The sequence below is a fragment of the Xiphophorus maculatus genome, chromosome 10 (genome assembly GCF_002775205.1).
Source record: "Xiphophorus maculatus strain JP 163 A chromosome 10, X_maculatus-5.0-male, whole genome shotgun sequence".
In the NCBI taxonomy this organism is placed as follows: domain Eukaryota; kingdom Metazoa; phylum Chordata; class Actinopteri; order Cyprinodontiformes; family Poeciliidae; genus Xiphophorus; species Xiphophorus maculatus.
The window spans coordinates 19,404,415-19,418,397 of record NC_036452.1 but is presented as its reverse complement, the minus strand read 5'-3'; the positions used below and the strand labels follow the sequence as shown (position 1 = coordinate 19,418,397).

The following is a 13,983-nucleotide window of genomic DNA, read 5'->3' as shown; positions in this document are numbered from 1 at the left end:
TATGAAATCTGTTACCAAAGTTGTGTTTCAAAAATAACCATTCAGCTTTGACATAAAAAAAACAGGCAAAAGTGCAAAAAAAAGAAAGAAAAAATACAAATGAACTACTTTGTACTGGGTGTCAAATGTTTGTAGCATTTTTCAAAATTCCAGCTTTTCAACAATATTAAAGGGGAGCATATCTTTAACAATAATTATCATTCTAATTAATAAAGTGACTAATTGATTTATTGCTTATTGTGACAGGCTTACTCAGGATTCCAGAGTAAAGCTGTTCTGTGTGTGAGAAGCATCAAAGCATTTACAGATAAAACGTTTAGCATCCGCTCAGATTCTCGCTGCTCTTTTATCAGTCTGATGTTAGACAGGTGCTGCTTCCAGCTCCTTTTAAGGCCACAGAGCAAAGATCCAGCTTTATTAAGATCAGAGCACAAACCCCCAAGAGCTGCCAAATAAGGAAATCACAAAATGTCACGGTAAAAAGTGTTCAGACGCTGTGGAAGAATTTCCTCTATTAGAAAAGACTCCAGAGCGCGACCCACATAGACAAAAATCCAAAAGAATAAACAAACTGGTGCAGCTTCTGACATCCAGAGACTATTCAAGGATAAAACAATCACATATTTAGGACAATCTGGTGCCGATTTATGAGGATAAATAAGAGACAGTTAGTGTTGTGTGTGGCTCCTTGCAGAACATAAAGAGCTACTTTAAACTGACCCTTTATGGAAAAACAATAGCTAAATTTATTAGCTGAAAGTTTAGACCAATCACAGGACGTTTTTCAGTCTCTAATTTGAGCCATTTCCAGTTTCTCTTTAAGAACCAAAGTTTGAAATGTATTTTTGTAGACTTCCTGCCATGAGCGGTTATTATTTTCTTAGATGAAGCGCTGAGACGACGTCACACTGTGTGCTGTGAAGGAAAGGTTGCTGTAAAAAGTATGTGTCTGTTTGTACTTGTATATAATACACTTCACACGTTATTAATTGGAATTTATCGGGGCAACGATTAATCAGAATTGTGTGAAATTTACCACGATAAATGATACAATAAATCCCCATTGCTCCCTTGGACTGATAGAAGTACATTGTGTGCATCTGTATCAACAAATGACTAAAAAGGAACCCATAAATTATTTCAAATTGGCCTTCTAGCAGAAACTAACAATAAATTTCATCTGAAAAGTTGTGATATGAAGTATCTGCTGGTTTTTTCCTTCTTCAACCTATTAAGGAAATTTATTGTATATTTATTGTATTATTATTGTAGCAGCAGTGGTGTCTCTGCTCAAGGTTGTACTGTATATATCCTTGCCTAATCCTGACGGCAAAATGATCTCCAAAAGTTTGCAGTCTGCAGCAAGGCCTCAAATTAAAACATTTCAAGGATTTCCTGTATTTAATGGAGACAAATTGGATGAAGCAAGCGCTGGGCTTCAGAAATGTCAACCGCCTGAGACGAAGCAGACTTTGCAATCTTAGTTGTTGCTGTGAGGTGGAGCCTGAATTCCTGCAGTCCATCTGATCCCGGCTGACTGTCAGTTCAGGAGAAAATCGTTGCTTGGAAACAGCTCTCCGCTACTGGCACCAAAACAAAGGGAGACGCGTCGGCCAAGACGAGCACTCAAACGCTAAATCGTTCGTCCTGGTTCTCATTTTCTCCGCAACTGGGCCAGTTCTATATCTTCCTGTTGTGTCTGCCATCCACAAGGGGGCTATTTATAACTCTGCAAGGAGATAATATCGAAGGAAAGAGCGTCCTCGCGGAGATCTCCGGGCCTTCCATTAGAGGCTTCGCTAAATACAAATAACCACTAAAAAGACAGGAGACGACTAAATAATAAAGTTATTGAAGGAACAGTAAAACTCTTGTGGACAAAAAAAAGAGTTTGAAACTAAGTGGAGTCCACCCACTCCATAAATGATATAAATCCTCCAGGAGGCTTTTACAGGCTGAGCTATAAGGGTGAAGTTTACCTCAGCAGGCTGTGGAGAGGAAACTGCTGTTTTCTAAGCAGCAGGATCCTCAAAACAGCTTCACCCATCAAAACAAAGGAGACAGAATCCAGCTGTGTGGATGACCAAGAGCCTTAAGAAAAAACAGCATCCGATGAGAATTATTCTCACTAGAGGCTGGTTGGCAGAACGGATGTTTCATTTTTAAGCTAAAATGTCCAAAAATAACACGATTTCATGATAAAAGAGAAAGGCAATAAATCACAGGGTTTCCCCTCCGTGTATTATCAGCCTGGCGGGCCACCAGGCTTTACTTGTGCCCCCACCAGGCTAAGCATTGCTTATTTATTTAAGTCTTTTAAAAATGTTTTCATTTTTTAAGACTTTATAGTTGGCGTTCAGGTATTAATCTTCTAATCTTTCAGTAATACATAACTATCAAGTGATATTTTCAAATTTCCTGTCAACTTTAAACATTTTTTAACTGAAAAACACGGCGGGCCGCTGGATGAAAGACTGCCCTGGCGCCCCAACCACTGGGCTTAGCAAGTTTTCTGAGGAAAACCTTGAATCGTTCAAATGGAAATTATTGAGATCATTTTTAATTTATTATGCAATTCATTTATTGCTTATTTTGACTTTACATATCACGCTGTTGCACTTCAGTTACAATGATTCAGGTGTGGAATAATAGCTGGGAGGACTTAAAATTGTGTTTTTCAATCTTTAAATAAAAAAAACTTTTAAAGATAATTAGCTAAACAAGTACTATAACGTTAGATCATGATTGGGTTTTTCTACGAGTGTTTACAGACTTTGCTGGAATTCCTTGGAGATATGTTAAAGGAAAATATACAGGAACAAATATGCTGTTTTGATATTGATGACGTTGTTATACATTAAAAAGTGAAAGTGTTTCTAGCTACACTGTTTTCGGTCTACACTTTAAGTCCTGGCATTGACAGGAATTAAAATATTTACTTCTGGGCCATTTTTGTCTTTTGCTTTTTTCATTTTGTTTTTGTTTTCAGCATTGTCAGTTTTCTTTTCCTTTATCGACTTGTGAATGGAAAGGTTAAAATGACCAAAAAACAAACAACAGAAAAAAACCTGCTGTAGATTAAAGACTTTCTCCTTTAGCCCGTCCTCAATGTCATTGACCGTTCCAGCCTAAAGCTTCAGGCCGGTCTCCGACGGCCGTCATTTCATTCAGAAGCGAAGAGCTCGCTAAACCTCTGCTTTTGTGATATCAGGAGCGCTGTGGATCGCCATCTGCTCTGGCGGGCCGTTCGTGAGGAATGTCTGGGTCTGGGGCACAGCTGACGTTTCCTCTGTGGGTTTCAGGGGCTAACGTTCCCTTTCCCCGCCGCTCTCTGGTGCCGGGGCTGCGAGCGCGCTGCTGTTCACCAAATAAGGGCATAGCAGGAGGAATGCTGCTTTAGATGGAAGAGCATCTTTCCCTCTTTTTGTGGTGAAAATACTTTAGTTATGTGGGGCAAGAGTTCCAAATAGACCGCTATTTTTTGCCTAATCGAGACGTCATTGCTCCATGGGTTCGGAGGGTTAAAGCATCAGTAGAGGACCGATTGATCCTTTCAAATACAATGAAGCTAATTCTGCTAATAATAAGGTGAAATATCTTATCAGTTATACCTGAAACATCCAAGAGATGATTTCCTTTAAAGAAAATAAAACCGCTGAACAACATGGTAGCTTCCATGTTTCTTCCAGCAACAAGATGGAAATAAATGGTGCTTGTTAATATTGGCTGCAACAGAATAGCGACCTGTCCAGGGTGACCCCGCCTCTCGCCCAGGAAGTCAGCTGGAGATAGGCACCAGCACGTCCCGACCCCACTAGGGACAAGGGTGTTAGAAAATGAATGGATGGATGGATGGATGTTAATATCAGCCCAGTTTCACTTATATGATACTGACAGGTGATACTGATATTGATGCCAATATACCCAATGGAAAGCAATACTGTATTTATCAATGCTAGATTAAAACCAGCAGCAGAAGAACAATGTTTGCATTTCTAATTTAAATCAAAGTAATTGAATCACCCTGAAATGTTTCTGTGTAGGTATTGTAACACCGCTCCACTTTAAATATTGCAATATTGATGGTTTGAAAATGGTTTCTATTGGGGAAGCACCGATATGAAAATTTGGGCCATTATCGGTACCTGATATTTAATCAATATTGCTGCCATAGCCGATAACTGACATTTACCAATATTATATTTAGTTCACGACCTGTTTGACACCTGTATCTCATGACAGGGGGCGCTGTAGAACAGTTTGGCCACCCACATTTTTGAGTCCATTAAAGATGTTTAATTTCACACGGGGGACAATTTTGGGTAAAGTTTTGTGAGTCTTTGAATACGTTTAGGATCCCAAATTTGCAATTTTAGGCAAAAAAGAAAGAATAAGAAATTCTTTGAATACAACTGGCCTTCACAGAGCTCAGCTGCTTGGGCCTAATAAGACGGAAATAAATATCGGTTTTATTTATTGGACCAATACCGATATGTTAAAAAATTACTAATATTGGCTGTTACTGATGTTGGTGACAATATATCATGAATCCCTGGTTCCCATTTATCAGAACACTTTCTAGAGGTTGTTTTTAGCTTCTCAGCTGCTTTCAATTCTACATAGGAGCTTTGAAAAGTCAACCTGATGTGTTCTGAGTAACAAAAAGATCCAGTCTGTCTGGATATGGCTTCTGTGGGACACTTCCATCTCAACCACACCTTTTGTACCCTCCCCTAATAACTCGAGGTCGTTGGGTAAACATCAATGAGATCAGGAGCGTGAACAGGTTGGGGATCGACGCTTCAGTAAGGTTTAATCCTTGGGGTCTGGAGCACAAAGAGGCCATTTCCCTGACCCACATTTCCTGCCTTGGGGAGCAGATGAAAAGACCAACGGACAATGTGTTGGACAGTTTTGGAAATCGTCGTTACAATGAGAGGAAAACACAACTGCACACCAGCCTGGGTGTCACTGGAAACACATTACACAGTGGAAACGCGCACACGGTATTTTCCGAAGTTTCCTCCCATTGTCACCGTCATCTTTTGCAACAGCGAGAGAGAGTTGCAATACTAACTTTAAAGCAAAAATGATATGAGGCTACTGTCCCTTACAGACACAAATACGAAGCTAATGGCAGGCACACGGTATCTGTGTGTTTCTGGCAGGCTAGCTGGTAGTGTGTGGCCCCATGCAAGCAGACCTAATCTCCAGTCAGATCGGCCGGTATGGGTTTGGTCACCCATGTCGCATTCCTTCGGCGACACACACTAGCACTGCAAACAGAAGCTGACTTTCCTCTCAGAGTGTGTTCCTGCCGTCGCCAGCGCTGCAGTGATTACAGGCCTTGACCTCAGCTACTGCTCTCACCAACATGTTTAACAAGTTTGAGGTGAAATTATTCCTATTCTGCAGCACCACTGAGGTTAACAAGCAGTTTCCACTGAGCTCGCACATTTCAAGCCCCTGCTGATGTGGCGGTATGTTTCTCTAAACTTTCTACGGTGGAGAGGCGCGGTTGTGTCGCCGCGCCGCCAGCCGAAATATCAGCTTTATCCGAGTGATTGGAAACGAGACAGCTGAGTTGGGTAAGAGTCTCATTAAGCCTACGGTGCTTCCAGCAGCCGCGCTGTGTTTTGTCCAGGGCACAAACACATACCAATCAGCTACATGCATCTTCCACAGAGTCGACCAAACACATCTTCTGCTAAAAACAAAACAAAAAAGGGAATAAGAACTGAAGGCAAACAACTGTGAATGGAGCTGGAAAGCATTGTTATGAGTCCAAAAATTCCCCACACTGTTTATTTAAAGCGGGCCACCCTGGTACTCCGTCAGCCACCCAAATATACTTGGCAAGATGTTCTCACATTCATCTCGTAATCTTTTTAACAATTCTAAACAGAGGAATCTATTATACTGCTGCCAAGGAGAACCGGACACTTTTTCACAACCTTTTTTGCGTGCTGCATTTGTTTTGCTGCTCTGGTTTCTCTCAGAAACGATGCTAAAGACTTTCTTTTGCAAGGTTAAAAACAGTTAATATCCTCCAAGCAGTAGATAAGTCTCGAGGGACTTTCATTTGGGCCGAATCTATATGAGGCAACAGATAGTAAGACAGGAGCCAAACTCAAAATGATCAGTGTAAAACAACAGCAAAAAGAGTCGGGACTTTAACATGTTAATTTTTATGAATTATTTACATAGATTTTTTAGCTGTGTTAAAAATTTTGACAACATTTTTTACATACAAAGGTTCTGGGCGAACACTTAGTGCTCGCGTGTTTCTGGTACATCTGTAAATCTGCCGCACAAGTGAGAACTGCAAACGACAGCGTTGGATGACAAAACCGCTTTTCTTGGTACACTGCTGCTTAATTTTTGTTTCAACAAACAATCTAATCTGGCAAAGACTATTGCTGTTCAAGTTATGCTGAAAGGAGTTAGTCTATCAACGAAGCAAATCTAGCTTAAAATAACATCTCAGTGCTAAACATGTCACAGCAGCACAGATGTCCACAAGTTATTTAATAATTTAACAACAAAAAAGCTTTTTGACTGAAAATTTTGCTTATTTAGTCGGCATAGTTTGATCAAATTATATTTAGACTACAAATAACTCGATTAAAAATTCCCACCGCTAATTTTAACACTCTGCTCTAACAGTGTAACAAGCTATTATTAAATGCTTAATTATCCTAACTACTTCGGTAACAGATGTGTTGTTCATTGTTCCACTACTAGAGCTTTAAAACCGCACTACGTTCAAGAGTAATGAGATGTGATCCTTTAATTTCCACACTCTGACTGTAAGTGGTTTATGCAGCTTCATATAGTAAAAAAAGGAAAGAAAAAGAGACATTTCTTCTATTTGAAAGAAAGGTGGAAAAATTTGCTTTCAGCTAACTAGCCGTGTAAGTAACAAGTGGGGGAGGGTCAGTCTTCCACTTTGTCTTTATTTGTTTGAAACGTGAAAATGTAAACGTGTGAGCAAAAAACTAAGCAAATAATGAAACAAAAATCCTTTAAATAATCAACCAGTGGTTACAGAAGTTTTTTTTTGTTGTTGCCCATTTTTAAAAACACAGAGTCCAAGTTGTAGAATGGTTTTAAAATGTTTGTCAGTACGGTATGAAGAAACTGACATACAGGTTAAAACTATAAGAATCACAAAAGGACAGAAATTAGACAATTTATAAAGAAAAATAGATGTAAATATATTTTTACTGGGCAAGTAGTTGAATGTGCTGTATGTCTGCTGTGCTCAAACAATGTAAAATCAAAGAATAATTTATTAAAAAAAGTAAAATAAAAAATGTCTCTCAGTATGATGGTGTTTGGAAAACTGATTCAAATTATATAAAAAACGTTTAAGCCCAAGCATCTACAACAGTCATGAGATATACTGTATATTCAATGTATTAAATAAATACTTGCAATCGATTAGTCAAAGACAGAAAAACATTCAACGATCTTTAGGATTCAGCATTTCTATTTTTTCTGTCTTGAAATATGAGTTTAAAAAAAAAAACTTCATTCAGTCCACTTTGAGATCATCACAGTAGAGAATCAACAACCCAAAGCTTGAGCCAGCTTGATGCTTTAACAAACCCAAAGTGGGAGGAGTTTTCACTCACCGACTCGTCCAAGGCGAAGCGCAGGCAGCCATGTTCGTACAGCACGAAGAATCTCCGCTGCCATTTCTGAAAGCACAACACACATTTTTTCAGAGACCCATTGTTCTCCGTCCATGAAGCAAAAGAAAACAATATCCTAAAGCATTTGCTCTCATTTCTTAATTTCAGATTGTGAGGAACTCCACCACAGAGCTGAAGAAACGTCTGCAGAGGAGTGTGTGCAAGCGTACTCACCCGGGATCTCTGCATCGGATTGTCGAAGTCCGTTCCCTCGGGAGCCAAGCACAGCCATCCAGCATAAATAGGCTTTGCCTGTTTAAAAAAAAACAGGGAAAGAAGGAAAGAACAGTAATTTAGATAATTATTAAAGCTGAGGCAGAGTGTGAGCTTTGGGGAGGCAGAGTAAGAAAGACTGGTTGAATTTAATTGAAGGGAAGCCTTTAGGATCCAGATGTTCCTCTGTTGCTATGGTGCATGCCTTCGCACACAACCAGTTTCAAAACATCTGGTGAAATGAAAAAACTTTTTAAAAAAGCTGAAAACTCTGTGATTATGTAGAACGTAGACTGTTATCAATTAATCACATTTTTTAATATTTATTTTTTGGAAAATCTGGATTTTGTTTTCCACCAATGCACTCCATGGTTTTCCATAGTTCAGAGTGATGTCATGTTCGGGGCAGCCATCTTGTTTGACAAGAGTGTTTTGTAGCTTCTATTTATTTGGTCTTTGAATTCAAGTCGTCTCCACGACAAAATATAAACAGTCAGCCAATGACTTCATTTTCAAACAATTAAAGTCGTTACAAGAATGCAGTCGACGTAATACGACAATAAATGAAGGGAGGATTGAAATAAAAGACACTTTTTGGAAATGTTTTCTGTCATTTGTAATTTATTCTTCAGAAAAAAAAGAAATCAATCAAAATCAATTAAAACAGGAAATCAGATCTGGTATGAAACAATTGGCTGTACCACCCGGCCCTAGTGGTTTTCCTGTCCCATTTTTCCCTGATACTCCTAAATAAATAAATTTGTGTGCAATATAGTTTCAACAGCGTTTACTCTAAACCCCCCAAAATTAACAAAAACAATAATGGGGGTCATGCACGGCTGACGTGAGAGAATCCGTTGACATGACGGCCATTACTCCTCAAACTTAGATTTATCAAAGGGTGGCAAGAAGAAAGCAAGAGTGAACCGTTAGAGCGACATAGAAACGCTGCGGGTGGTGGAAAACTAACACCCCATCCCCACAGTGAAGCAGGCTTGTGTTAGCATCATGCTGCGTGGATACTTTTCTTCAACAAGCACAGGGAAGCGGATCAGAGATGATGGGAAGACGGATGGAGCTAAACGCAAGACTAATTCTAGATCAAAACCTGTCAGAGGTTCACTTCCTGGTGAGAACATTGAACTTATAAGGTTTGTTTAGTCCAGTGGTACTCAAAGATTTTTTTCTGTCCCCCCCCATGGATTACAACAAACCCCCCGCCAAAAAAGAGAAAAAAAACAACTGGGCACACACATCGTTCAACCAGACATAAACATATACACATATTTTGTTTTCAAACTGCACTGAAGTTTATTTCACACTTCAAGTTGCAACAAAACAAACTACAAACCATCTTTACAGTGAAACACTTTTGTGTAACTGTTGTTTTTTTTCATTCATCCATACCACTTCCCGCACCCCCCCTGCAATGGCCCTGCCACTGAGCTGTGGTGCAGCAGAGGCACATCTAAAAGTTGCAGGACTCCGGCCTGGAGGACTGGAGTTTGACACCCCTGAACTAGGTAATGTTGTTGATGTGAGTGATGTGAGCTAGCCTCACAGCCAGCTAACCTTTCCTTAGCTGGCTGTGAGAGGTTGAACAGATAAAGTCTTTCCACTGCCTACATCACCCAGAATTCTGTGCGGTTCTGAATCAAAGTCCAGTGAAATTAGTTAATCATTTGTCCTATCTATTGATATTGATTGTGTGTCTATCGTGATGTATTTTGTTATTGACTCATTTTCCACATACTCATGTGTTTTAATGGCCTAGTCAAAGCCTATAGACTTAAAGTCAACTGAGAATCTATAGCAAGACTTAAACTGACGTCCACTACGTCAAATCTGAGCTACATTTGCAAATAAAATGTTTGCAGCTACAAAGTAGATGAACACACACAAAAAAAATCCATCTGTTTTCTTCCTTTTCACATTTGTGCAATGCTTTGTGTTGGTCTATCACATAAAATCCCAATAAAAACACACAGAATTACAGACAGACTCAAACGCATGTTTTCTCCCATAGTGGGGGTTTACCAGCTAACCATTAGCAGGCTTGCTCTCATGTTAGTGCTAACTCGCTACAAGCCCAACCCAGATGAATCAGCTGGAAGGCAACAGGACGCAATTTGAAGTCTGGGATTTCTGCTGCTGGCCGCTTTGTTGATCCGTGTCACTGCATGCCTGCAGTAAATCCATACGTACCAGGTTCAACTTGTAGCAGCGTGTCTATTAAGGAACGCTTAATGAGCTAACTCATTTAAAACAAAAAGAAGAAGAAGAAGAAGAAGAGGGTATTTTGGAGAGACGGCATGCTGTGAAGCTCATAAATCAAATGAGCTTGGGAGCACTACAAAGCATGATAAACTATCTCAACCTTTCCCTGATGTCATGAAGCCTGAGGAGATTATTTGGAGGTGTGTGTGTGTTTGTCGGGGGGGGGAGTAAGCAGCTGGCTCCAGAAAGAAGGAGGATTCAGCAGTGAACACTAAGGCGGTGTTTCTCTTGTGGTTCAAACCAGATCCACTCCATTTCGATCACCTGACCCCTCCGGGACGCCGAGTGTGTGCGCGGCGTAAACAGGAAGCAGAGGCTTGGTAACGTTATCATGAGATAAACACTAGATAGGGTGTCAAATGCCATAGAGCTGAACAATAAGATATAATCAGTCCGCGAACATAGTTGAGGCATTTGCTGTCCAAAAGCTGAAATGGGCCCTATGAGGGACATCCTCACCGAGAGACACTTACAGCTACAGCCTTGAAATAAAAACACAACTCATGTCTGCCTCTTATCCATGATGTTTCTGATGCAAAATTATTTATTTGAAGGTAAAAAAAAGAAGATAGAAGTAGGTATGAGTGGGCTAATTGCCCCAAAGCAATCACTGATAGTAGACCACACAACAGGTATCAGAAGCAGCGTCTCATCGTGGACTCAGACACGGCTGGGAGAACTTCCTTCCACCAACAAATATACTAGAATCAGTAACACTGGAATAATCACATGTATTCAATTTTCTTTTTTAAACAGCGCTTCTAAAATCCCAATGTGTTCTCATCAACATTTTTGGTATTTTGGTGCATCATTCACACCAGCCCTGTTTAGTCCGCTTTAATTAAACTCTAGTTTGTTTGCCTAGAAAGTCCGATTCATTTGAGGAGGTGTGAATGATCAATCGAACTCTAGTCCACCTACAAACCTAAGCCTAGATTCAGTTGGAGTGAACTCTGGTGCGGTTTAAATGCATGTGTGAAATCCAAGCATGAAACGGACTATTGCACAGGGCATTCTGGGTAAGTACAACCAAAACAATTGTGCACATTTAGCGCTAACAGAAGAAATGGCTCTTGGTCTTTTACTAAAGATAAAAGACAAATCCTACAATGGCTAAAATCTGATGCTACTCCATTTTTGCTTACATTTTGAGAAGAAGGAATTTCCGTTCATGTCTTTTTCTGAGGTTTAGTGTTGTTTCTTTCAGTGGTTCGTGGTTCAGCGCCACAACAGGTGAGGGGGTAAACATATTTTTAAAAGGTTTTGGTTCTTTTGACAGTGCAGTGTGGAAACGAGCCACACCAGCTGGAAATGGAACAAATGTTTCACCTTAGGTCCCCGGATCATCAGGTATATAAATAAATTTTAAAAACTCCCTCAATTTATTTCTTAGGAGAACTTCAAGAACCCCGACTTCTATATTTTGTAATCACCAAAAACACGCAGGACAGTAGGTCCTACAGAGGATTGAAAACCTCTCATTAAGATAATGACACAGGAAATAAAGTCTGGAAATCCAAACTTTTCTTTTTCATACTTATCTAGACTTAGGAAACACTTCAATCTAATCCCATACTTTTCCAGATTGCATAGGAGCCCTGGTAAGAGCTCACCCTGCATTTGGTTTCTACAAAAACTCCATTGGCGAGGAAGCGGAGCATCACAAGAAGTATGTTGCAGAAACATGAAATGTGAAACAATCCTTTGTGAATTTATGTAATAATTTGTAAATGCGTTTTATTTCTGCATCAGCTGGATGCCAAAAATGGTTGCCAGTAAGCACATTCCCAGACTTTCAGTAATAAACGAGAAAGAACAGAACACATTCAGTTGTTGACAAACTCTTTCAGCTGTTGGATGACTACTACATAACTACTGTCTTTTTAAAACACCAAAAGTATTTCCAGAGGAGACCTTCAATCACTGTAATAACTATGGAGGAGCTATGCCAGTCTGAACATACTCCCACTTCAGTCTGCACAGGGGAATGTGACGGCTCTTACTGATGAAAGAGAAATCACAGAGACGAGCGCAGCAAATGCTTAACGTGGTTGCCAGGTTTGCATGCGTTTCAGTTGAGAGGCTGAGTGCCTGCTGAGGAACTCACCGAATGCACAAATGGACACAGCAGTTCTTTATGTGGCCAAAAGAACTACAACAGTCTTTAACTCACTTATGAAATATGATTAGTCAACAATGCAATAGATCAGAAGTAGTGGTGGACACACTTCTGCTAATTCGCTAACAGCAGAGCCAATTTTCTTTCAGTGCTCTAGTTAACTTTAAAAACATTTAGTGCACTTAGCTAAATTCTAAAGCGCTAACTTAGGCTGCGTGTACACTGCAGCCTGAAGTGACCCAATTCTGATTTTTTAATTTTTTTTATTTTTTTTTTTTACATACTGCGACTTGTATATGATATTTTCATGATAGTCTGAACAACACAGGTCGGATTCTTTGCGAATGCGACACAGGCCACTTGGGTATCCGATTCAAATGTGACTTAACATCGAGGTCGCATTATCCGAACTGAACGTCACCGATACTCGACAAACCTCACTGTTCTGCATCCCGATAAGAGCAAGCAGGAAGAAAATCAACAACCATGGTGGACTATAATGAGGATTAAGTTGTTAATATGCTGGCTCCGGTCGGACAACTTCAAATATGTAAGCTATGCTCCACCGTTAGCCTCCATGTTTACTTCAGTAAATCCAGAAAATCTTTGAGAACCACTAGATTAGATTATGTGAATATATACAGCTCTACCAAAGTAACTTTTAAATTAATGCAACAGATAATGACATAACTGGTTATTTATTTCCAAGATTAAAGCAACAAAGAATCACTCATTCAGTCCTGTGTTGAGTGTTGTCTAGCAGTTAATGCCATTATGGATATAATATGTATCTTAACAAAAACATAATAGGTTTTGTTTTGCAAAAACTATGTATATTTATGCAAAAATAATATTTTTAGGAATCTTTTTTATAAATTTACATTTCAAATGTCTTTCTTGAGAGTAAAGAACAACCAAAGTCAACTTCCTTGTTTGTGTGCACAAATTTGACCAATAAGGCTGATTCTGATGAGAAGCTAAGAAGTTACTTCTGTCCAACAAAAACAGCAAGGACAGACTGAATGTCTTTGGGAAAAGACCGCAGGAGACTGGTGCAAAGTTATTTTCTCTAATGAATCCTCCTCCTCTCCATTTCTTTTCTCTGGACAGGAAATTGTGAGAGCTAGCACTAGCTCTGATTAAACTGCCCCCATTTCTGGATTTCTAAGGTTTGTGCTGAAGTGCTTGAAAATGTGTATTCCCAAGGTGAACCTCAATAATCTGGATTACGCTGATTTTATGAAAGAACCATTACCTAAAAGAAGTGCTCTGTGCAAAAATCACCCCACAGAAACTGAATACACTTCATTCCATTTCCTAATACGAGGAGTCACATTAGATGTTCTCACCATGACTTAATGTCTGAATCTCGAGGAAGAAAAACGGCCGGTTAATGAGCCACAAATTAAAGAGCAGCTGCCCAATTTTATCTCTACTTCTGAGGAGAAGGAGAACAGACAAGCAGACGCAACGTTCATATGGGCTTGTTAATTGATACAGCTGTGGAGAACCTTTTGTTGTGGAGCTGCTGAACTGTCTTCATGAGAAATGACTCATCTCTTTCACTTCCTCCGGGTTTGTATTGTGATCGTTGCTGCCTAAAAGGACCGATTTCGCGGCACCGTTTTCCAAGAGTTTCACACTTTCTTTAGCTTATTTGTGCCGCAATATGGTCTT

General features: G+C 39.7%; 1 protein-coding gene across 4 annotated transcripts in view; it reads right to left on the bottom strand.

Annotated features, from left to right (window-relative positions):
- Positions 1 to 13,983, bottom strand: part of LOC102226592 (myosin phosphatase Rho-interacting protein-like) — a 51,731-nt gene that overhangs the window by 32,908 nt on the left and 4,840 nt on the right. For all 4 annotated transcript variants that reach the window (XM_023340897.1, XM_023340898.1, XM_023340899.1 and 1 more), the window contains exons 2-3: positions 7,872 to 7,949; positions 7,638 to 7,703 (exon numbers count right to left, since the gene is read on the bottom strand). In XM_023340897.1, coding sequence (XP_023196665.1) covers positions 7,638 to 7,703; positions 7,872 to 7,949 — 144 coding nt within the window. The remainder of the gene's footprint in view (positions 1 to 7,637; positions 7,704 to 7,871; positions 7,950 to 13,983) is intronic.